Source organism: Euwallacea fornicatus, chromosome 20 (genome assembly GCF_040115645.1).
Source record: "Euwallacea fornicatus isolate EFF26 chromosome 20, ASM4011564v1, whole genome shotgun sequence".
In the NCBI taxonomy this organism is placed as follows: domain Eukaryota; kingdom Metazoa; phylum Arthropoda; class Insecta; order Coleoptera; family Curculionidae; genus Euwallacea; species Euwallacea fornicatus.
The window spans coordinates 2,005,204-2,031,515 of record NC_089560.1 but is presented as its reverse complement, the minus strand read 5'-3'; the positions used below and the strand labels follow the sequence as shown (position 1 = coordinate 2,031,515).

General features: G+C 37.1%; 1 protein-coding gene and 1 long non-coding RNA gene across 3 annotated transcripts in view; one reads left to right on the top strand and one right to left on the bottom strand.

Annotated features, from left to right (window-relative positions):
* The window catches only part of LOC136345519 (acetylcholinesterase-like), an 82,021-nt gene extending 57,654 nt beyond the window's left edge, over window positions 1-24,367 (bottom strand). The window contains exon 1 of the mRNA XM_066293925.1: window positions 23,032-24,367. Coding sequence (XP_066150022.1) covers window positions 23,032-24,166 — 1,135 coding nt within the window. The 5' untranslated portion in view covers window positions 24,167-24,367. The remainder of the gene's footprint in view (window positions 1-23,031) is intronic.
* Window positions 3,105-9,167, top strand: LOC136345615 (uncharacterized). Of its 2 annotated transcripts, none has more exons than XR_010733174.1 (6): window positions 3,105-3,253; window positions 3,305-4,235; window positions 7,445-7,612; window positions 7,677-7,756; window positions 7,980-8,158; window positions 8,365-9,167. It is a non-coding gene; the product is annotated as an uncharacterized lncRNA (long non-coding RNA). The 2 variants fall into 2 exon arrangements; XR_010733175.1 differs by having other exon boundaries at window positions 3,305-4,239.
* Window positions 24,368-26,312: the final 1,945 nt, after the last annotated feature.

Genomic DNA, 26,312 nt, shown 5'->3' with positions numbered 1-26,312 from the left:
GCAATTATCATACGCATATCGGCATATACAGACAATACACCCTATATTGAACTATGTAGTTTAAAAGACAAATAAAAACTTTCTATTCAAAGTAAAAAAATCCTTTATTGGACGAATATATCGTTAGTTCAATGGAAATTGTTTTTAATTTAGATAGCTATTCAATTTTTAAAAATTATGTCTTCTAAACGTCCTCTATCAACGTTAACGCAATTTTGAATTCTAAGTTCAAAATTTTACATTACCCGGCGAAGCAAATCTCCGTCTTGATCCACAAAAGAAAAATTCGTAAATTTCGTTGAAAATTAACAAAATTTTCAAAATGAGTAGTTCTGCGAAAATTATCTTTTAAATGCTTTAAATCACTGCTTATTTGTCATTGAAATGAAAATTTCCGCAAACTGTTTACAAAAAAATTCCAGCGTTTACAAAATATTGTTTGGTGTGGTATAACAACAATCCTGGAGCTAAAAGAATCGATTCGCAATGAAATTTCACGAATAGTTTGCGATTTACTTTGCTAGATAATGCAAAATTTTGAACTCACAAATCTAAATTATATTAAAGTCGATGAGGGACATTTCGAAGACATGACTTAAAGCAATTGTATACTTATTTAAATTAACCGTAAATCCTATAGAATCAGCCATATATTAGTTAAATAAAGTATTTTTGTATTTTGATTATACATTTTTAATTTGACTTTCGAACTGGGATAATATGAGAAACTCTGTATTTGACATGAATTTTTTTGATCTACGAAATTCTCTGACAACTATAAAATAGAGTATATTTTACTTAGCAGAACTCATCGTGTGGGCTATCGTTCACTTAGCATGAATAACAGTGGATGTCCATGCTTGAGAGAGAGAGAGAAATCTCGGATATGTGAGACGATAGTAAACTCAAACCAATACCATCTAAGGTAATTACTCCGACAGATATTATAATTATAAAAGACGAAAGGTTAAACTAAATGCAAAAATCACACGCACGCACACATCACTTACCTCAAATCAGCCTTTTAAGCCGATGGCATCGCTCACGGCAAAACCTGCCATTCCTCAGCCATTGAAACGAGGAATTTTCACTGTTTCAACATACTTTACGTACTCACATTCTGTGCCGTTTAGTTCTGCTAATTTTTGCTTTTTTAACAATTTCTTGCCAGGTTCTGAAGACGGTGACAGATTTGTTCTTGAAATGTTAACAAGGGTTTTCATCCGATCCCTTTGCAAAGGGTGAATGTTATTCTCAGTTAATTTTAATTCAAAATAGCGTGCAATTTCACCGCTCCAACAACCCCTGCTTATGCGTTGAAGCGTTATTGCTAAACAAAATAAAAGGAAAAATGAACAATTCGCCTCAAACGTATAGGGCATATTTACTTTACATTGTTGGGTTACCTCTAGATCTTTCAAAAAGGAAATTTCGAGGAAATTCCTCTAACGTATGATTTCCTGAAAGTATCTTTGGGAATAGAAATATCATCAAATATCGACGCTGCCACCTCCTGGATCATGGCGAGTGAGGTTAACTCATTGTGTCGCGCCACCAGATACCTGGGACAGAATTTTGTATAAATAATTTGAGCTCAACCTGCATATTCTGCGGGAGACGAATTTCCTTTAACAATGCACTTATTCCCATTTCCATATGGGCGTTATTTTGAAACCGAAGAGAAAAATACACTCTGAATATTTATGCATCGAGTACTGCAAAAAACATTCAGACTGGGATCTGAAATTAATACACCATTTGGGAAATACGAGAGTTTTCCATTTAGCTCGCTATTATCCAATTTTCGAGGCACAATACCTTTAGAAACCTGAGAACAATATTTCCCTTTGTGATTAAGCAATTTTCCGGTCAGGTGGAAAATCCTTTTACGACCGATCTGCCGCGATATATTAATTTGCTAACGGTTAATAGATACCATTATTCCACTAATGCGGTCTCTGATATCTCGGCATTAACGTTTCAAAGGTGAATATCTGGTATAAAGGCCTTTTAGTAGCACGTCTGCGTGGCATAAATCACTCGGGTAAATGAAAGGGCGATATTTAGAAAAATCCCGGCGACCCAGACATTCGAAAGGCTCTTTTAGAGTTGACACACTAATAAGTCATCTGATTTACATGACTTGACAGAGGAGTGGAATTCCCATATCCTGGTTCGTGTCTGGCAACAAAAGTAGACGGATAAACCGAAAGGGGAAGCATAAGAGCATAAAACGGCCTTGCGTCAAAGGATGGATATCCTCTCTTGTTTGTGTTTCTTGTTGCTGGAAAATTGATATTTAAGCGACGGAAGGGACAAAGGGCAGGGGCGTGGTTTGGATTATTTAGACAAAATGGTGCACAAATATTGAACCGATTGAAATCTGGAACAATCAGCAATTTCGGCATAATTGCAGTGGCTTGTAGCCGCCCATGCAAATGTCAATTAGGCCCCGGATTCCAAATAGAACAGCACAACAACGCTCTCTGGCGTATTATAATTATGGCCGCATTTGGAGCGCATCTATTTATCCGCGTTTAATCACTTAACCGAATTAACAGCTCGCTCGTCGAATTACAAAAATTGCTTGAAAATGCTATTTTTTTAGCATATTTCGGTGAAAAAAATTAACACACGAATTGCCAGGCAATGGGATGCAATTGCAAACAACGGCCATATCATTGAATAGAGGGATTATTCGGTTGGAGTAACGAAAACATTTCAATTTTCAACCGAACATGGCACAGCGCAAGTATAAAAAATGCAGAGATCCATTCCACTTTAGGTATTATCCATTGGGAACCATCGGGCAATAAGTTTCCTCACTTCCCGTTCAATTTGTTGGTTTGCGTTCTTACGAAAAAATAAAAGTGAACGTCAAACGTGGGATGAACTAACCTGGCTACGTTTGGACGACCAAGTTCCGGTTAATGGGAAGTCTGCGATTTTGTTCATTGAACTCTAAACTGGATACCTAAAAAAGTTCTCCTTCAACGGAGAATCCGGCCATTGTCATTTCTCCAGCTTCCTCTAATATTGAAGTTTCACGCATTTAAAAACTTCCTCGAGTTGCCCATTTCGCACACTACTCGTATACCACTCTACCAACTTCGTTCCGACAGGCAAAAACCTCGTTCGAGGTTATCGCCAACAGTAAAAAATGTGATTAAGGCCCCACCTGTATTCTACGCATATTTCCCATGATCCGGGGCCGGTTTATCTCTTTCGTGCCAGAGACCTAAGGCAGCACCTAGTAAGTACCTATCTTTTACTATAACTTTTATTGTCCGTATTTAAAATTTAGTATGCTTCGCCTGTATGAACACGCACAAGACATTCATGTTAAGGCGTGACCCTACATGGATGCTGCCTGGAAAATTAGGCCAGAACCATTTCCAACGAAAGGCATTTCGTCCAATTTCCTTTTGTAAAATTTACTACAGCAATAAAAATTAACCGCAAGAGAACGTTTAACGGCAGAAAAACCTCCTTAACGGACATTTGTGTTTATGTGTTCCCCTGTAATTTCCTTGCTACTAAAGTTGTAACTAAATAGTTTAAAAGTTCACTTGCAAACCAATTTCTTCCGTATATCAGTGTTGCCCAACTGTATTGTTGTAGACAATCGATATCGAATGTGAAGGTGCGGTTGCGAGTGGCGAATAAAAATTTCAATTCAATTATGAATTCTTCTGTAATGTCTATCGAATAGTAGAATTTGCATAACTAATACACGCCTGCATTCTATACCGTTTAAATGGGCTCTCCAATAAAGCTGAATGCCCCTTGTTCCACAAAAGAATTAATTTCCACAATGTCGATTTTCCAGCCGGAGGTTATTCATTTTTGCCGCCGTTACTAGAATTTTGCTGGAAATCTGATCAAAGGGATCTGATTGAAGCTTTCTCTCCATAAAATAGCTTATTTGAAATCGCTAGCCTAATCAGTGCTTATCCGAATTGAAAAAATGCCAGACATGCTGTAAATGGTTCTGCGATGTAATAGCAGTTTTGAGATTGTTTCAGCTTGATGTTCGGTGACCCGCTAGCAGGCAATTAAGATCTAGAACAACATTAATTTAGCGAGCCTTAACTAACCTCGAAATGTTCGATTGTGTGAAAATCCTGCAGTGCCAGAAAGTGTATACCACGAAACTAAATTTGCAAGAAGCACGTTGTCCGGCGCTCACACTCTTATTTTGTGAGAATAGAGCGGATCACACGAAGCTGCTCTAAGTAGGTAAATTTGCCACGTACACCGTATAAAAGTTAAAAAATGAAAAATGTCCATTTAAATATAACTTTCAATGCCTGTATATTATTCATCTAAAGTGGGGGCTTTCATTAAATGAAGAGAAATTGTGCACTATACAAATAATTATACGAGTTTAATAAAATATTAAAACGTGCGACTGAACTTATAAAGGGAGACCGAGTTGAATTTATTACATTAACACTGAATCGTTTGCAATTGTCATAAACTGAAACCTTCAAGTTTTAGCCGGTACACCCTGTATAGGCGGTTTTTGCAAACTTTTGCTTGGAAAATAGTTTAGAGTAAATAATTCGACGATAAAATCCCGGGACCGCAGGTCGAGGGATTTCTTTCCAAGAATTATTTAGCCGAAACCATTTTCCTAAAAGCAAAAATTTGCTACTAATGTACCTATGCAGCTTTTACGTGATAAAGGGGTAGGTCGAGGGTACATGTCAAGATTATTTCTCGAAAAAGTACATTTTCTAACCTTCACACCTTATCGGCTTTCCAAATCGCTGCATTTTATATCTCTTCTTTCGATATGACATCAGCAAGCGCCAGATGTTCTCATGTCCCAGGCTGGAAAGTATATTTTAGGAAAATTCCATTAAATTAAGTGGCAATTAAAGATGGGATTTATCTCAATTAAGATTATTCATCGGTACCTTGTCAGGACCAACGGTAATTGTTCATAATCCTATATATTGGTGGACTTGGCTAATTCCCACCTATTCTATGTTATATGCGTGGGTTGTCAAACTTTATCTAGTTTATGAGACTTGAGGGCTGTATGGACGCCACCGCGAAGGAACCGTAGGCAGATTTCGCACATGGCCCCAGGGCGTGAGAAATCCTTGTTACATTGGCCAGGCCTCACGAAAATCACTGGTTTTCGATAGTGATTGCAAAAACCTTTTAAGGTTTTGTGTTTCCATAACTTGGTACAAAACAGGCACACCGTACCGTGGGAATCGGTCTACGGCAGTTCTGATTGGCGTGTACGTAGGCGGAGGGAGGCTGAAAATTATGAACTTGGTCGCCACCACCGCCGAAACAAAAAAGTCTCAAGAATTTTCCAAGATAGTTTTTTCCGAATTCTCTTGCCAACCACACGCAAATAACCTCATTCTATTTATTTCGTTATATTCTTCAATTTTTTTATAAGCCAGTGCGGTTCTGAGTAATATCCGATAATCAAAATAAAGTGCATATGTTACCGAATTACCAGGCCTTTGTTTTGTGAACCTTTGCTTCAGGGTATAAACGGGTAGTTGTATTCCGGGGCAAAATAGTACCAATGACGAAAACTACATACAATTAATGGTATGTGTCTAAATTCCGCTTCAATTAATACTAAATCCGCTCAAAAAACAACTAGGTGCGGTTTTCCCCTATAATTTTTGCAGCAAATGCTGGAAAGGGTTTTATCAGTTTGGAATTAATACTGTTTTCATTGATTGAATTTGAAATTTTGTCGACATTTGATTGACTGTTAGTGCAGTGAGGGAAATGATCACCGTGAATTATTCTCACCATTTTCATAACTACGATGATTAGAATTAGGCATTCTCCTACGATACTTCTGACCGGGCCTTAGGAATATTTCCCTAATAGTGCAACCTTAACATTTCCGTCTGCGATTACCTCAAACAAAAGCGGATAATTGCGGAAAATCGACAATTAAAAATGATGCAACGAGAAAATGTTAAGTACATGTCTCACAGGAAATATAGCAAAATCGTCTAGAACCCCCAATATTTTTTTTAAATTGAAACAACGCAGGACTTCTGTTACACGAAAATTACATAAACGACTTTGCGACGCGAAAACGTGATTACACAGACTCCAGGAAAAACAACAGAAAATCCATAGGAAATCCAAACAAAATTATCTCAAAATAAGAAGCACGTGCGAATCGAACTGAATTTTTTTTAACCGGCTCTCAGTCTCCAGGGGAGAACCACATGATTCCTTGGAATGAGTAATAAAAAATAAACAAATACATACTTATCTGAGAAAACAATGATACTTTTTAGCAGACAAGCAGAGGCGAAGATAGTCTTAGAAATAAAGTCGCAATCGTTTACAGAAGCTTTCGCACAAATCAGGAAAATACCAGAAAATCGCCCAAAAATCTTAGGGAATCCTGAAAATTAAAAGAACTCCGATCCTTTAAGCGGTTTAGAAAACTTTCGACGAAGAATCTTAATTCAGTAGATACCTATTAACAAATCCTCAATTAGGATCAGTCTTGTAGGTCTGATTTAAACCGAACCTGTCAGTTATACCAAGATTTCTTCGTTATGACTCATGATATTGACATAAAAAAATAATCCCGACTTTCGAAGGTGGGTACATTCCTACAGGTTTTACGAAGTTTGAACATGGAGTGTCTGAACTAGAATATTTCTTCGAACCGACCATCATGCACGTGCTGCCACGAATTTCTAAACGATTCTAGCCGAAATCTCTTAAGAATCACAAAAAAATGAAGAATCTTCATTGATTGCAACGAAGTGATATGCACTCTCTAGAGTTCGCAACGCTCTATCTCCATTGAGAGGATTAGAAGCATTGCTCCGAATGAGGTGACTCTGCAAACGCTTCGCGTGCAACTATAGCTTTGTGAATTACAACTGTCTCGATTTTTTCTCTACTGAAAAATTTTCCTTATTGTGTTGTTGTTAATCGGTTTCTCCTCGCATTGGCCCATTCTCATTGCACGCATCCCATTTTCCCTTTTTCCGTCATTCAACAAACTTCGAAACTCTTCCCCAACGTCCCCGTATTTCGTAGCTAGTTTCACTCGATTAAATGAATTTTCCTGTTGGACTAACAGAGAAAAAAAACAGAATTTATCATTTGCAGTCGCCTCACAAACTTTCAATATCTTTAGTTTACGAGACGTTGCATTCTCTATCTCGTTTATTGAATTTATCTACCATTCTTACTTCACATTGCGCGAAAGATGCGGTCCTAAAAATCAAGATGCTCACCCGGGGCTTGTAGAATATAAAAGTAACACTCGGAAGAACACGAAAAATATTTATTTTAATAAAAAAAAGTTAAAGTTTATCGGCGAATATCTCATTTGTCAATAAGCTCCAGGGGGTAGTAGTATAGGGTGTTGATGCTACCATTGGTGGTTCGTTAGATAAACTGCGCTAACAAAATGATTTAATAATAGGAAAAAAGCGGGGGTGAGAAATGAACTTTGCCTGGGTCATATATGTAGTTAAAGCACGATTGCAATTTAAAAAGAAGCACGAAGAAGTTTTCCAATGGAGTTTTTCCTGAGATTCACCTTCGATATTTATAGACGCAATAAAAGTAAGCCGCAGGAGAGCATTTAGAGGTAACAAAAATGTATTTGAAAAGAGAACTTTACTTCCAGCTTAGTTACGTTCATTCTTTTTAAGCCGCCCCCGTGGTTTACGACCATTTCCAATGGAGCCTGGAAATTGCCTCCCGAGAATGTGATTTGTTAGCCTGACTCCAGGTACATTAATTGGTCCTATTACCGGGGCATTTCTCTAATATACTTAAACGGTACATTAAGTATGAACTTTGAATGCGAAAATGTGCACTAAAAGTAGGATTTTGCATTTGCTGCAAGCTCTGAAAACGAAAACGATGGGAGGTGAAATGAGGAATTTTGCTTGCTTTTCATGTTACACGCCTCTCCACCTGGAGAATCGGTTTGTATACTTAAATCTTTTCAGGCTCTGCGCCGACTTAGTCGGAGAAACTTCTGGTTTTATGAGATTTGTTTTGAGTGAAAATAAACATTAGGAGAGGCAAAAGGAAAATTTCGGTCGCGAAAATTTAAGTACGTTCCATTAAACAATTTTAATTAAACTCCGACAATGCCTGGGAACTTAGCAAGATGTAATTTATTCAGGTCAGTGTAATATAAGGTCTGTCTTTTGAAGATATTTCCTTTGTTTTTAATTACTGTTAAATTAAAATAAATTAGCAAACTTTGCTTCTTATTAAGGTAAAAGATAATTTACCAAAAGTCTCGAGCTACCACAAAGCTGTGGTTAATTTATATTTTGGAAATAAACAGACTTTCTGTCTTCCAGCACTCAGTTCTTTATTTTCCAGGAAAGAAAATAATAACGTTGATCACTCTGTCAGCCTCAGCCGAGGAAGCATCATCGGGCATGAGGAGGTGAGACGCTCACTGCAGCAAAGACTTAGTTCATGTTTATTCTGAGTTCAAAGCTGTCACCAAAATATCCGTCGTAATCACAACAGACAGTGAACCCGTTTGATCTCAGTTCGGACGAGTTCTTCCCATTATCTGTACTGGCAATTTCATCGCTTGTCTTCCAGGTAAAGTTGTCAGTACTCCGCTCTACCGGCCCTTAGCAAGCGAAAATTATCAGCATCTTTCAATGTCGCGATGCGTTAATACTGTCTACGAGACCGCTACGACGTGTCCGGTAATTAGCGTTTTTTGCATTTCGCATTAAATATGAAAATCATGATTTTTATATAATCCACGGCTTCAACCTGCATTTCACTGACTGGAGATGAAACGAAGTGACGAGATTTAAGAGGACCGAAACCGGTCTTCGGGGTGCTTGAGTTAATTAAACGCAGAGCTGATACGAGGCATAAAGCTTTACTAATACATGAAGTGTCAGTTGTCAGGAACATGAGCTAGATTAAGTAATTGCAGCAGTGCAGAAGGTCATGAGGGGGATGCGATTCTGAAATCTTGTTCGCAAAATAAACCGAAGAGTTCTTCACCGCTGAACGGTACCATCGATAGTGGGTTTTGGGGAATGTGAAATACTTGGCAAAAACGAATTATCGTCAAATTGCATGCAAACGAACACAAATCAAAAATCCCGGAATGCTAATTCGACCAATGCAGCGCAACTCGAAGACCGAGATCTATGGCTGTGGGGCGCACCCTATTAATAATTCAAAATTGATTTAAGATTTGGCGCTAAAATAGCTTCAAACATTAATAATAGATTGATAAGCACTATAAATCGTTCGGTTTTAAAGGAAGTGGTTTCCACGGTGGTTACAATAGCGCCATGGTGGCGGCTCTGACACACGTTCATGCTAAAATAGCAGCCCGGCTAAAACGTTTCGATCTATTAAGGAATAGAGACACCTTGCTCCTCTGGCAACCCTTCAGACAGCTACATACAAAGACTCACTATAAATATTGTTTATCTCAACCTCAATAGTCCCGATTCCTTGTTGGCAACGATTTTGGTCCACCCCTCCTGCCTCCAGAAATTTGTCCATAGAAATGTCTTCGTATACAAAAGCCATGGGGTTCACTCTTTGGAGGGAAAGCACAAAAGCTCTCTATTCAGCAGCCATCATATATTAAATGTTACTTACCTCTTACGTGAGAATACATGAATACATTAGGGGAATTATGTATATAAATGAAGCATTTATCTGTGAAGCAGTATATTCTATCACTCTAACGCTCTGTAATGGCGTAGCCGTAAAATTTTGTTGCTTGCATTTAGGGTAAACGATCGATAACTCGAATGGATCTTTTATGGCAGAACATCATAAAATAATCATAAATAATTCACTTTACTGTTATCGACTCGCCGTGCATTCAAGATTTCCCTCCTAGTGGGGAAAACTCGTTTTATTGAGGTGCGAGTTGGAGAAGCATAAATCACGAAAAATAAATATTGTAATGTTTCGCCAAAGCTAATCATGTTCTCGTTAAATTCTCATTTAAGCATGCAAAGGTCACGGTATGCACTTTCAAATATAAAAAGGTTAGCAAGTGTAGTAAACTAAAAGTTTATGGGAGTGACAACATAAACTCAAGGCGCAGCGACCTTAATATATTATTAGGGCAAAACTTCAGAGAAACCAGAGTCGTAGTCAACAAGTCAAACAAGGAAATCAAAGGCACAAAAGTAATATCATTTAAGGCTTATTGACTCAGTTTTGACTCGGGAAATTCAAAGCCGTTTCCACTTATTCTCCGTTTGTATTCAATGGTCGTCCCCATCGATTGGGCCCGAACTATTCAATGCAGCCCTAACGACAGATAGAGAGCAAACTTGATATTAAAGTGGAGCAATAAATAGGACGTTTTAACACAAGAGTTTTTCTAGAGAACTGTAGCATTGGGAAATATAACGTCGTTAAATAACAGTTGAATTGCCCGAGGTTGAATAGGTTCGAATGTCATGGGCGGGAGAAGATTTTGATGGGGAAGGGCCCTTTTAGTCTTTTTAGGTTTTTTACGGCCGAAATTGCCTTAGACGAAGAGACACTGTTAATGTTCTATTGCATTAAGAAAATGGAAAAGCCCTCTTTTAGTTTTTCAGTCCGACAGAGCCAAATTTTGGTTTCAGGTCTTGTTCTATGATGGATTTTAGGGGCCAGATTCCTGAACGCGAGAGATGCGGCACTTTGCCGTTATCCCCACAATCAAGAATCGCGGGAATAATTGGTTCCACTCAAAAAAAATCCGCGCCGGGCCATCCACGCATCTACACCACTGACCTTACTGCTGCTATGAACATACTGTGGAATTTTACGACTCTCCCATTACGTCAAGAAATTTATTTCACAGTTTAATTTATGCCTTTACTATTTATTATAAAAGCTAAGATTTGCATTTAATTGTTGAGATCGATTAAGAATCTGTCATATCATAAGCAAAGTTAACCAGCAAGCCAAAATGATTCAGCTATTGACCTAGTGCGCACCTGTCTTTAATTCATAATTGGAATAACTTAATTCTCGAAACAGATAACTGGGATGACACCGAAACACAATTGGTGACAGCGAAGGTCATACAGCAGCATTTTCGAAAGTTTTCAAAATGTATGGGGGAGAAACTCAAAAGAAGCCAGGCCGTTCCGGAAGATCGATAAATTTAATAATAGTGACCCAATAATTGATTTTAGCACTTCTTCTTCGAGTCGTATTTCAGTACTAACTTCAGGAGAAAGATTTTAGAATCTGGGCAATAGGTGTTTCCAAGGAATGACATAAAAAAGAAATTCAATAAACGTTTCTGGCGAGCTTCACAAATCCACTAAAAGTGTCAGATCTAGAAGAGATTAACTTCATCCTTAAAAGGTTCCAACACTGGAATCGATGTAAACTATCAGCGAAAAAAAGCAGAAGCGAGTAAGTTAAAATATCAATCATTACAAAATGAACAACAGAATCACTGTTAGAAATACTGCATATTATCGAAATATTCGATCCGTTAATGATTAAAATTCAAAGCACTGCCAAGTCATCAACGGTGTAATACGCTTAAAATGTCTAAACCACGAGTTAACCATCAAATATTAATCAGGATCGAAGTGCAAAATTTGGGGTCAAAGTGCATTAATTCACAAAGCAAAAACATCTTTGTCAACAAAATAGAAGCTTATTGCGCTCCGAGGTGGCAACACACTGTTAGAGACAGTTATCATAAAAATGAAGACTTCAAATGAGAAATGTGAATATTTTAGGACGTTAGTGAGGACCGGACGTCTCCCCCACCCCAGGAATTCTATATCATAATAGAGGCAGCCGATACTTTGGAGTTTTTCAAGCAAAAATTGTGAAAATTGGAAGACTAGTTGGACAATTTGGGATAATAGTCAGTCTTTAAAAGAAAATCACATTAAAGGTAGAGAAGTGATAATTATTGAATTTTTTTTATAAAAAAGTTTTGTAAAGCATATACTGTTTAAAACTCATAACAATCCTTCTATTCAATAAAAAAAAAATATATTTTTGTGAAAAAAAAAATTATTTGGCAAATTAATTTAAAATCCTGATTTGAGGAACTTATGGAAGCAAATGTTCGAAAGAACATCCTTCCTGCTCCAAACACGTCTCAACTCTTGTTCAAAAAGAATTATTTACTTTGCGTAACATCACCCCGTATATCAATTGACGCGCAGTTTCAATTCTCCTTTTCATATCATCTACAGTTGTTGGTGCTTCAGCGTAAACTTTGTCCTTTTGAAAACCCCTGAGGAAAAAATCTGGTGAAGTCAGATCAGGCGACCTAGGAGGCCAGTTCACTGGCCCGCCCAGTCCTATCCTTCGGTCCGAATACATTTCAACCAGAACCTCACGAAATATTCTAGAAACGTGAGCTGGACAGCCGTCATGCTGGTATCACATCACTCGTCTAATAGCAACTGGATCATTTTCTAACAATTCCGGAAGATTATTACGCAAGAAATTGCAGTACATTTCTTCATACAAGTTTCCTTTGATGAAGAAAAGTCCAATTAAATATTCCCCAATAATGCCGCACAATACATTCACTGACCATGATCTTTGATGTTCAACTTCTCTTAGCCAGTATGGGTTTACAGCACTCCAAAGATGCAGATTATGGCGATTTACTGCACCATGGTACAGTGAATGTGGATTCGTCCGAAAACAAAACGTTGGAGAAGAAATTTGCATTTATAATAAAACATTAATTTTTTGATGGTCTGCAAGAATCTGCAAAAAAATATGGGGATGTCATTTGAAAAAAAAGTTGTCCTTGAAACAAACTTAAAATGACGTTTCAGTTAAAAGTCACTATCTTCATGACATGTCCCCCTCTTCACCGGACGACTTTTATTTGAAACTTTTTTTCATACAACGTACCTTTATTGAATAATCTTCGATCATAGCTTTAAGTGGGGACACCCTGTACATATGCATATAATATATATTAAATGAGGAACAAAAACAAGAAAAACCTTGAATACATTCGAAGTTCAGACAGACCCGAAGTCCGTAATTTCACTGTGCACCTTGCAGTTTTTCAATATTTTTCAATATCAAAACATTTGTCGCGTTTAAAAAGTTTTCATTTTTTGGATAAGTCATCAGTAAATAATAAGCTACGATCTTCAAAGCAGAAAGGGCCTCTTGAGCTCTAGAGATAAGCACTTCATCATCCTTGTCAACTTCCTACTCATTACTCGAACCGTTTTCATATTGATCATAAGCACTTATTTGAACAGTGTCAATATCATTAGGAAATTTAGCAACTATTACGGGTTCATCAATCACGTCATATTCATTTTAGTTAATTTTCTCAAAATCAGAAATGTGCTAGTTTTTGGCCCATTCGCTTATATTATCAACAGAAACTCCTGACGATTCGTTATAACCGAGCTCAAAACTCCAGATAATAAAGAATAGGGTGTGCTATAACCGAGTGTTCGATACAACGCGTGTTCGTTATGTGAGTTTTACTGCATTTCGAGAACCGTGAAAACTAAAAAAATAACAATTTTGTATGTAGCCATTTGAACCGAAGATCTATCAATTGAAAGTATTTTCAAAATTGCTACTTTTCGGGAAGTACCGGAAATTGCTAATAATTTTGTTATTTTAAATGGCATGACTATGTTTTTTATATTTTTATTATTCCATATTGAATTTCAGATTAACTTTTTGTAACATGCCGTTAACCAAAAATGTCAACTTTCAGTGATAAAAATTGTTTAATGCCGAAATTGGCAAAATCTTCTGTGTAAAAAAAATTGTTAGAGCGGAACTAACAACGTAAAGACTACAAATTTTTGGCGGCAGAAAGTCAAAACATTACACTTTATTGTTCTCATTTCTAATTTTGATAATTATCTACAGGGTGGTCTGCCAAATACATTCAACTAAAAATTTTAAAAAAATGCTAAAAAGTCATTTTTTCCAAATGGGACACTGCATATTTATTACAATACATGGGTAAACAACCATATCAACGTTATGTTATTTCTACATCTTATAAAAAATTTTTTTTGAGTTTGAATTTTATCCAGCTACAGTTACAAACAGAAAAATATTTGGAAATATATCGTGGACATTTTCAACCACTGATAAAATAGTTGGTTGATATGTAGAGAAAGATATTACAGCACCAAGCAACTAACTATGTTTTGATTACATGTTTGTTTAATTGTCAAATTTCGAATTCAAACAGCCCACAACAATGTGTATGTAAGAATAGTAATATATCACATAATTGAATGCAAAATGAAATTATCTTTTAACCCATGTAATAAAATATGGGGTGTCCCATTTGAAGAAAAGAACTTTTTCACATTTTTGTGTTGACCTAGTTCGATTTATATCGGCGACTACCCTGTATATAATTATTACATTTCAAATGGAAAAGAGCGAAGAGTAATGGTTTGATTTTCTACTGGCAAAACCTTTGTTAGTTTCACTAAAGCAACTTTTTTTCAAAAAGATTTTAGTCAATTTTGATATAAAACAATTTTTATCTTCGAAAGTTGACATTTTAGGTTAGCAGCGTTTACCTGGAATTCAACATAAAATCATAAAATAAATAAATAATACACATAGCCTTTCCATTTAATATAACAAAGTTGTTATTAATTTCTAATACTTCTGGCTGTTCCGCCATTTTCAAAATACACTGCACCACAAAATCAACGCCTATTTTTAATTGTTACGCATGTTCGTTTTTATTATTTTAGCGAAAATATTTTACGTTTCCTAACGAAGAGTAACCGGAATATTCAATAAATCCGACTTAACGAAACCATAAGGGGCATAGTTAAGTGAATACACGGCGCGCCAAAAAATCATTTAATTTTTTATCCTTAACTGTATATTTCCATCTAAATATTATTTGATTTTTCTTTGTAATTAAATAAAAAATTTAGAAGGTCGATGACAAAAAAACCATTGGCGTTCTTTCTTCTTTCGCGAAACTCTGATCATTTGATACTCCACTATGAAGCATTATTTTGCCAAAATTTCAAGACTTAATTACTATTACTGCGCGATGCATTTCTTATGAAACTGGGTGTAACAATTTTGAATATTTTTTGATCAATTGTTGCTATTTTGTAAATAAACATGTAAAAAAATTATGGAAAAGTTATAAAAGCCATAAAGTAAAAATTTTTTAAATCACAAGCGCACTTTATAAATATTTTCAAAAGCAAATTGTTCAGTTTAAAAAATTATGTGTTAATTTTGTGGTGCAGTGTATTTTCAATCAATAGTTCCTGGGCGCAAATGGCTGCATATTAAATTGCAATTTTCTAGTTTTCGCGCTTCTCTAAATGCTTCTAATGGACAGTCGACTAAAGACACCCTGTATATTTTCAAAGAAAGTTCCATCAGCTAGGACACCTTCGTCTAGTCAAATCAAAGACATACTGATAGGAACCGAAAAGAAATTTCAAACTATAATGTATTCACAATTCCTTCCTTTATTTTAACTCTTCCTTATCATCTGATAGCACTCTAAAGTAAATTAAGTTGCTGCTGTCGCTACTTCAAGTGAATGCGTGAGGAAGAACTAGAGAAAATCGAGTTATCAAGGACGTATTCGGACGTTTAGCTAAGTTACTTTTCTATGATAAAAACACAGAGTGTTTTTTTAGCCTGAGCCATAAGACTTTAAGTTTTTTTTCAAATGAGTTATAACTAAACTTAGCAGTTCATTATTTATTAAGGTACTTCGAGTAGTGTTTCTCATCTCACATTATCTATTGCGTTGTATCAGAAACTTTTAATAAAAATCCATTGAAACCATATTATAAATTTGTCTGTTCCTCGATACTAAGGCAGACTAAAGGAAACGTGAATTTTTCTCTTCGGTTAGATCCTGCATTTTTACTGAACAGTCCTGTCACAGCAGCAAAGCACCTAAACCACCTTCATAAATAATGACTATACCTATTTAGACCAGGAACAATAGTCGTTTTCCGGTAGCAAATTCAGCAAACTGAGGGCTCACCTTAAATACCTTCAAATGTTTGTCTTTTTTGTGATTTCTTTAACATCCCAGTAACATGCCAATAAACCGCATATAAAACATGCTGTTATATTAGGCATTTTATAATTCCACATTATAAAACAATAAAACTACGAGATTATTGCCATGGAGACGATCTGCTCGTTACTATCGAAATCGATTGAAATTTATGAATTTAAATCTTCAATTTTATCTATTGAATTTGTTTACATTATATAACCAATATGAAGATGTTCAACCAAGAAAGTTGCTTTCTTCAAAAAATACCGGCAGGCATCAAAAGTACTTATAAGATTCTAGTAGTAGCTCTCTTAGATAGCAATAGTCCTAATGTTATGAAATTTAATGGCTGGACAAGTTATATTATATGTTATATACTATAGAAGGTTTTAGTAGTAAGTAGTGGTCGGAATAAATCGATCATAGATGTCGTGCAATAAACTTGGGCTTCCCCCGACATAACCTCGCAGAAACATTAATTGATTTGTGTTTGCATCGCAAAGTAAATCTCCATTAACAACGTCAGTTTACAAGCTTAATTTTTGTCATTTGCGGGATGTTTTAATTTTCTGCTCCAACATGAAGAAATCTCCGGCTGAAATCAAATGTTGAAATCGAATGCTTTCGAATACTTATGGCGAGATCATTATTAGTAAGAGAACGTGTCGTGAGTGGATTCAACACTCTAAGAAACGTGATTTTCACGTCGAAGACCAGCATAGCGGTGGAAGAGGGAAGGTCTTCGAAGATACGGAATTGGAAGCGTAATTTAATGAAGACTCGTATGAATGTTAAGACGAATTGGCTCGATCATTTGGAGAGACTCAACAAGCAATTTCAAAGCGCCTCAAAGATATGGAAATGATTCGGAAGCAAGGAAATTGAGCGCCGTACGAATTGGAGAATGGCGTTTGTTTGCTTGTGAGCAGTTGTTCGAAAGGCAAAGAGGAAAGGGGTTTCTCTATCGCATCGTGACTGGGGACAAAAAAGGATTCATTAAGATAACCCCCAGGAGCAGTAAATCATGAGGATTTCCCGGTCATGCTTCCACATCGACGGTCAAGCTGAATGTTCACGGGTCCAAGATGATGCTCTGTCCTGTTGGGACCGGCTCGACGTAGAGTATCATGAATTGTTGTCTGACGCAATTGATGCGTTTGAGCCGAGCCTTGGAACACAAACCGTCGCCATACATGGCAAAATACACGATAAAGTGATTTCCTCGTGTTGAGAAAGTAGTAAGACAATAGTTCAAAGACGCACTTTGAAACGTTGAAATGGGAAGTCGCACCTCGTCCCCCGTATTCTCCAGACATTGCTTCCTCTGACTGTCACTTGTTTCGATCAATGGCACACGGCGTGGCTTACCGGAACCTCCAGTCTTATAAAAAAAATAAAAAATTTAATCGCTTCAAAAGATGACCAATTTTGTCAACGCGGAACGATGGGAGAAAGTAGTGCCCAGCGATGGATCACACTGTGAACCCTAAAAGTATACCTCGTCTTTCGCAATAAGGCCTCGAAGTTCGAAAGAAAAATGGCGGAATCACAATTGTACAACTAATAATTTAAAAAAAAAAATATATATATATATATATATATATATATATATATAAAATGGATCTACAGGCTTAAAATAATCTTTGCCTGCACCATTTCAACTCATTTAAGCGCTCGAAAATGGGACAGCTTTTTGCCATCCCTTGACCCCAAAAACAAACCCCTTCAGCCCCAAGGGCATAAATCCCAACTCTATTAATCCCCGGTAATAAAAACAATCCGCAAAAAGCTAAATACTGCCGCTTCGCGTGACTCGTGGGCGGCTTCTGATTTGATGTGAAATACTCGAAGGCGGATGTTGCACAGCAAAACTTAATTTAACTAGTTTATTACACGTGTTGTATTGCATATATTTGAATAATAAGTCACCAGGGTAAAAACGTACTAATTTTCACGAAAATGAAATGAAAGATGGGCTTCGTGTGCCGCTGATTTAAATTTCGTAATTGCCACGTTGTGGGTTTATTAATGCACATCAAGAAGACCGGTTTTAATTAGGTTTCGTTTCACTTGACTTGAAGATGATGTCATTTTAACGAAACTCTAAAAAATGTTTAATGCGGTTTTAATGAAGTTTTCAAAGTGCTTTTCTAGTATTAATTAAAATTAGCATTAAAATACATCCCTTCACTTTGATTTGCCCCATGTCCGGGGCTCTCTCGACTCTCCAACTCGAATGAATATTAATTTTTATTAAAATTAATTATGAAAGAAACACTTACGACTAATTAATGCTCTTATCTAGGGACAATGCAGGTTTCAGTTAGTAATAATTAGGAACAACGTGACCTGCATAATTCATCTAGCACTGCACTTTTTAAGATTCTGCTCATCTTCCTCTTTATAAGAGTTGAGTTACGAAACGTTTAACGCCTTTTTTCTTATGGTTAACAAGTGTTGTTAAAGGTTCGATTCGAGTTGTTACCAATGATTTATGTTATTTTATTTCGTTTGGTAAACAATGGAAGTGGACTTATCCAATGGGGAAGATTAAGGAAGCGCTTATTACATCGCGTGACGGACCGGATAATATTTAAATTCGTTCCAACACACATATCAGGACTACTCACGAATTCAATTTGATGGTTAGATTGGGTAGATACAGTTTAATAGGAAGGAAAGTTCCAATTTCCTTTTTGATGGCTTATTGGTGTTTATGTTCTTTGACGAACATTGACTTAAAATTATCCAAGGTTTCCTCCTCAAAATAATGGTCACACTAATCTCTCGGTTTCAAGTTTGCTCTCGCATTTTCTATGGAGATGGAGAAAAGCTTTCGCATATTCCACTCCGCACTCCGATTAATTGAAAAATGCACAATCTTCGACTTACTTCTTCTTCTACCTTCCGAGAGCTTTTCTCGCAAATTTCCAATTTTTAATGTTATCACTTTCTTCACTCCATTGCACCCTCTATTGCGTTAACGCCAAAAATTCCATGAGCAAACTATTTTGATCTGATTAAGAACCATCTCCTAACAGGTACTTTTGCGCATTACTTGAAAACATCGTGTGCACCATCATTGAATATTCTGCGTCCCATTGAAGTAACTTGCAAATTGCTGTTGTTAAGATAACAAGCATATCACACTAATGCACGTGATCGGAATGGCTGCTAAATTAGATTCCTCCACCTAACGCTTATCTAGAAAGAAGAGATATGACGATTTCCTAATGGTATCTATAACACATGAAAGGACGAAAATGTTTTTGATTGAAAATCACAGGAAACCCCCGCTTGCTCAATCGTAGAAAGGAATAAATTTTTTATTAAATTTCTGAAACGCGTAAACTTCTGATGAAAGTGCTCATCCGTTGACCAGAACACGAGGTTCATTATCAGAAGAGACTCCATTGAGGAACATATCCGGATATGTCAAATGGCTCCCTTATTGTTTAGCTACAGGTGAAGAGAATCTATGGCTTATAATCGCACTATGAACTTATTTAAGTCTTAAACGCGGAACGTTTTGGCAAAAGAGTTTTTTCGTCATTATGTAATCAGAGCATTAAATTTTCTAGTACCACCACGTTGACGAAAATATTGTTTATGTCGAACGGCTGTATTCTCGAATGGGAATAGATCGGGGGGAATCTAAGGCCTGCAAAGGGAAGATGAGGTTTCTCCAAAATATTTGACAGTCTTCACAAAATAGTTTTTTATCATTAGGGAATTAGAAGATGCCGTTTTCTACCAAGCAGAAGAAAATGGATCACGAATATCTTTTACCTGAAAACTAGCCAGAAGGAGCCAAATCCGAGTCTGTAGACGTCAAGAAGATCAAGCTTTTAAAAAGTTTCAAATAACATAAATTCCTAGAAGTAAGTATTTCTCAAACCAAATAGAGCACGATATTTTCTATTAAATCGGATGTCGCTGAAGAAAGTCCATTATTTTAAAGTTAAAATGTAGTTGTTTTTGCCTAGAAACTCAATCAAAAGCACCGGAATACCTATAAATTGAAGGTTATCCTGAAATTGCAGAAACAAAACGTCTTGAATCAAAAGTTTTTTCGCCATAACATGCATGCATGAAGTGTTCTATCAAACAAAATTGGCTGGAAAAAGCTCTCATGCCGAAAGTGGGCGGTATTTTCTCGTTAAAGCTGAGCAGGTGAACTAATGGTCAGACTGATAATCTGAAAATCGGCCAAAACATCAGAGCTTTCGACTAAAGAACCGTTTCATCACCAAATAGAGCCTGAGAATTTCTATCGAATAAGATACTGCTGGAAGAAATCTCTGGGGTTCTCGCCTGGAAAATAACCAAATATTTCGAATTTAAATCTGAATCTACATATGCGGAATTCGACGAATTTTGAATAATCGAATAATCACTATTTTACGAACCATTTTCCAAACTATTCGTATTGTAATTTGTCAAATGCCGTAGGTTCATCATTCGAGACTCGCGACTCCAGCATATGGTGGAGCCAGCTTCTGGCTTGTAAATACTAAATTCGATTTTTCCACTATGTCGACACGAAGACTCCTGATAAAAGAGACTTCTAACCGAAAAGTAACCGAATAAGTAAAGCAGGAAAAAACTGTATGTTAAATGAGACGACGCATGTTTTTTTTCCACCTAAAATGGAGTAACATTAAAAGAAATAGGGTGAAAGAAAGGGAAGGAAGAGGGTCGAATCTGAGACATATTAACGGAGAATTAAACGAATTAGGTGAAAATCCACGACTAAAGGATCATTTCAGTAACGAATGTAGAATTAAATTTACTACGAAACAAAACCATGCAATTCTAAAATGTTTACTCATAAATAAACTCCTCCCATGGCCCTTATTTTCATGGGTTCGAGTAAGAGTTCAACGGGAGTTATTGCATTATTGTTTATTGTTGTACTTCTGACGAGTAAAAAGTAATTTCGTATGTATTAATTTCAACAACGACTGAACACAGTGCAATAGCTAAATTTTTGGCCACAAACTAAATATTAGAGACCAGTCTGAATGGAGATAGTTAGCAGATAATGGAAAGTTACTTACACGTATTATGAGCAATCAACAGCACAAAACTTTCATGGGAATCCTCACATATATACAGTATATGAAAATAAGGGCCCAGGGGCTCAGTTCTCGAAGCGGCAATCGAGTAATTCTGTATTCGAATCATGTCAAACTGATGATTCTTTTTTCCATTTTCCATACCATGAAATTTTCTAACCAATACAACTCCTGCGAGGAACTTGGATCGCGTGAAAAGTACTTGTTTTCATGTAAGAAATATGCCGGATATTCGGATTTCAGAGCTATATCAAATTTATCACACGTTTAGAAACAAGAAAATTGTTTGCAAAATATGATCTTTTTCGTCCTCATCATCATATCAAATTTTCCGCTAGTCAAGTTTCTTTGATTAATACTGGTCACTTAGAAAGTGTTTGTTTTCGTATTTTAAAGAATAGAGGACAAATACAGGAAATCCCTCTTTCTGACCTAACTGCGGAATATAAAGTTTTCCCATACACAAAACTTCCTGGCAAAAGACTTTTCTCAATCGAGCATGCAGAGCATGAAATGCGACTTTGCTGAGAACCAGTAGTATTGTGGAAAGTATTTTTTGGTTTTTGGTATGGTGAATATGCACAATCTGCGATCTCCGAGGCGGATTCATATCTTCAAATGAAATTGAAAAAAACATCGAGAACAACAAACGTTCCCTGTTGAAAGGTCATTCCTCGTGATTGAACAAGGGGATTTTTTAAACTATAATATTCTCTATCAATTGGGACTTCGTTTGGCCACTAATGTTGATCGGGAAGTTGAAAAGAGCTTGGAGACTACAGTTGGAGACTACACAAGTTAGAAAAGTTACGTAATGAGGTGTGCTAAGGTTGTGCTTAATTGCATCTCAATCAACGAAGCCATAGGTGCTCATGGTGGTGAAAGTAGAAATCGAGAGTTGGCTATTTTTCCCAAGGAAAACATCCTGATAATAGCACGAATTTATCCTCGCCAGATTGTTAAATTATATAACCGAAAAATTTATATTATCACAGAGTGCTCAATGATACATTTTAACTCTGCAATTTTCTTTTCAAGTTATTGCGTTATAAATGACTCGAGTTCAGTGAGAACGGATGTCTGGAAAGACCCCCTTAAAAGATATGTCTAAGCGATCCAACAGGAGAGATATTCATTTTTAAAGCCTTCTTGTGCATATAATTTGATTTCGCTATTTCGGATTTTTGCTCATTATCGATTGTACAAGTAAATATGCAAATATTGTCGATATTACGCACATCTTTAAATATAAATATTCAGTATGGAAAAACAATAGAAATTATGCGTGAATCGACCGTTATAAAAGTATATTTTCTAAAAATAAAGGCACGTTCCCGAATGGTGAGTAAAGCAGATTTGGATCAACGAAATTGACTCAAAAAAACCTCCACATCTCAAATTTCTCATATGCCGTGACAATTTTGTGACACTAAAACTTAGAGAAAACATTCTACAAAAATTTAATACGTTTCTCAACATGCTCTATTGATTTCTGGGTACCATGGCAACCGATTTGGATTTGATTTGCTGCCTCGCGAATCTTTCAAAATAATGTTACCATTCAGCAAATTTAACCTAACGCTTTCTCTAGTATAATATGTAATTTATACGAATTCCATTCCGTTTTAATCACTCTTGCTTACACGACATTTCCCAGGAAAATACTCAAATTTGAAATATCACGGCCTGGAGGGCTCTTTCGTCCTAGGAAAATTATGAAATTTCCACTCGTAAAAGCGGCAAATTGCCAGTAGAACACTTTGCTATGCCCTCCCGTTTTGTCACATGGCACGGCAAATGTGTTGAGTGAGAAACCTCCCTCGTGGATTACACATCAATTTCTCCCTATCGATTACCCACATTCCCACGATCCGCGTCCTTGGCAATGATGGGTAAATAATGTAGAAGGCCGATTTAATCCAATTGACGAAAAAAACCTACCTTCATCTTGATTGCTCCCCAATAAAATCTCCATATCCTCATAATCGCCGTCAGCCAGTAAATCCTTTGGATGTTTAGGCAGGAACGCTCCATCGATGGTAGGCATGGATGGGAAGCCTAATATGCCCGAATACGAGTTCCATTGTTGCAAAGAGATGGTCTTGGCATCTACAGCTCTCATGCAATCCAGGACTTGAAAAGGGTTGGTGTCAAGGTGCGATATGTTGCCACAACCGCAATCTTGCACCAAGGCCCTCCCTATACTCTCAGCTTGTTCTCCTGACATGTAGCTCCAGGGAGTATTCATGGTTCCGGATTGCAATATGCCCCTTTTAGCCAGGCCTTTGGTCACTGGACTCATGAGGAGGATACTAACGGACCCTCCTCCCGCCGACTCTCCGAAAAGAGTGATGAGCTCAGGATCTCCACCGAAACTGGCGACGTTGTCCTTGATCCAGCGTATCGCCAAGGCTTGGTCCCACAGCCCCATATTTCCAGGAGTTTCCATACTGTCCTTTGGGAAATACTTGTTCAGGTACAAAAACCCGAACGACCCCACACGGTATTGCATGGAAGCTACAATGACATCACTGGTAGCTGCGATTATGTCTGCGTCATAGATGTCCAAGGTCGACGTCCCGCTCATGTAACCTCCACCATAAATCCAGATAAGCACTGGCACCTTGGGGCGCTCCATTGGAGGCTTGTTGTCATGGTGCCTGATGCGCAGTCGCTGTGGTACCCAGATATTCAAGTACAGGCAATCTTCTGATATATTGGTATTGGGGTTCCACATTTCCTCTCCCTCAAAGCCAGGAAAGTACTCATAACGCTCCTGGAAACAAGAGTTCGGCAGCTTGGTGGCGTCCAAGACCCCATGCCAGGAGTCTATGGGCACAGGCCTCCGAAATCTGAGCTGCTCTATTGGCGGCTTTGCAAAGGGTATCCCTGTGAACACATGCACATCCCTTCCGAGCACGGTCTTGGAGTATCCCCGCACCGCCCCACTGGTGGTTTCGACCACCAAAGGGTCGTTACGGTAAGTATTCGGTTTCGTGGTGAGGTCTTCACTGGGCCACGAGTATCCCAGCACACCAGAAACGACCGTTAACACTGCAAAGAAAATAAGTTCCATTTCGAATGGGCTTTACGTTTTACGCATATCGAACGAACACGTGGATAAACAAATATCTGTTGCTCGGGGCACGGACGTAAAAAAGGGCTCACGCGTCGGCGTCGTCGGCGTCGTCCTCGATGGGCGTCCCGGCGAGGAAGATGTTATTTTGGTGACAAGCTGATTCTGACTGAGAGCCGCGATTCTCGGACTACATTTCGATCGGAGGCTTGCGCGGCTAGAGCCAAGACGCTCTACATTATTTACTATCATCATACGAATGCCCTTGTTATTACAAAACTTTCCATTTCGTGGGAGATATAGAGCTGGATTTAATTTGGGTCTGGTTATTACGTGCTCTGCCTCCTAAAGAGACTAGGATTATTATATTACTTCTTCCTTTATGTGGAGTTCAGTTTAAAAATTTTCAGCCAGGCCTCGATCTTTATATTATAACTTTTCGGCGTCGTTTCAGCGAAAACTTTGCTACCAGCAAAGAAAATACTAGTTAATATCTCGAACGTTCCTGGGAAGAGCTAGTTTGAGAAACGTTTCATTTAAATATTTCTTGACATTTTCCTCTCTTACTACATTATATTTATACAGGGTGTCCCACCGGGAACCGCCATTAGACGATTTGCGGAAGCTGTGAGTAGCGAACTTACGACAATTTAGTGGTTTGGTGGAGCCTCGGGGCGACCTCACCTAAAATATTTTTATTGACGTCATGCTTCCGGTTGTACCGGAGGTCGACTCTTGCTTGCTTATTTTAAATGAAACAACCTATACAGGATGATTCACAAAGCAATCGGCACAGAACAGGTGCGTTTGGAGGGCCTAAAAATGTGTCAATTTTTAATTTGTGCAGTTATTTCTGAGACCTGCAGTTGCTGAGATATCGCGTTCAGAAGATGAATTAGAAAAATTGGAAAAATTCCGCGTTTCAGGAAAGCCGTAAGCTAGAATAGCCAAATTTCCGATGTGTCTTTGTTTCATTGACGTTTTTTTTTGCTAAAAGTTTGAAGAAGCTGAAAGCTCAACAAGGGGTGGTTTAAGGGTGAGTCAGCTTTAAAATAATATGAATTTTTTTAACCCTAATCTAATTAACAACTAAGGTTTAACAATATAATGTCATATTTAATTTTATGCCTTTTTAGACTCCTGTATATATGTTTTATTAAAGTCGGTCGTTATTGAGTAAAACAATATTTTGTGATTTGGTGTCAAAACCAATGAATTAAGGCAAAAAGAACTTATGTGCCTTAGAGAGTAAATGAGCACACGCCAGCTGGTCTTCAATTGTTCTGTTGCTAGGACACGATTGTTGCTAAATCTGACGTTATTCAAGTTTATGCAGTCGAAAAGTTGTTCGTTCGTTTTATTTTTGTTTTTAATAATTTTGCAATCGAAATAGATGGAAAATTCACATTTTATGAACAAGTGTAGAAAAACACCACAGAGATTTCATAATTATATCGTTCTGCATAATGAAACGTTTGCTAATATTGAAGAGAAAGCTCGGGAAACGGATTCTCTTTACATAAATAATGCTGGAGGACACACTAACGCAGTTAACGTACGAAATGAAAAGCGCATTTCAGGAAATATTGAAAATAAACCTCAAACCAGCACCGGAGGAATAAACATTAATAAATAATTAATAAAACTAATTATAAGGAAATTTTGAGTACAAAATTACTACCAACAGCAATAAGACATAAGAAAAATTGAAAAATTTTAATAGCGTCAAATTTGACAACGGTCGTATCCTAACAACAGAACAATTGAAGAGCAGTTGACGCATGCATTTTAGTCTTTAAATAATTTCTTTTTCCTTGAATTGATTTGTATTGATGCCAAATCACAAAATATTTATTCTCATTAACTGACGATTTCTAAAAAACGTACAAGAATATAAATAGATATTAAATTCGATTTACCACCATACTATAGAACCTCAGTTATTAATTAAACTAGAGTTTAAATAACTCATATAATTTTAAGGGTGATGCACCTCTAAATAACCCCTTGTTGAGCTTTCAGCCACTTAAAATTTTCAGCAAATAAAAACGTCAGTAAAACAAACACATTTCGCAAATTTGCTTATTCTAGGCCAAGGCTTTCCTAGAATACAGAGTTTTTTCACGTTTGTTTATTCATCTTCCGA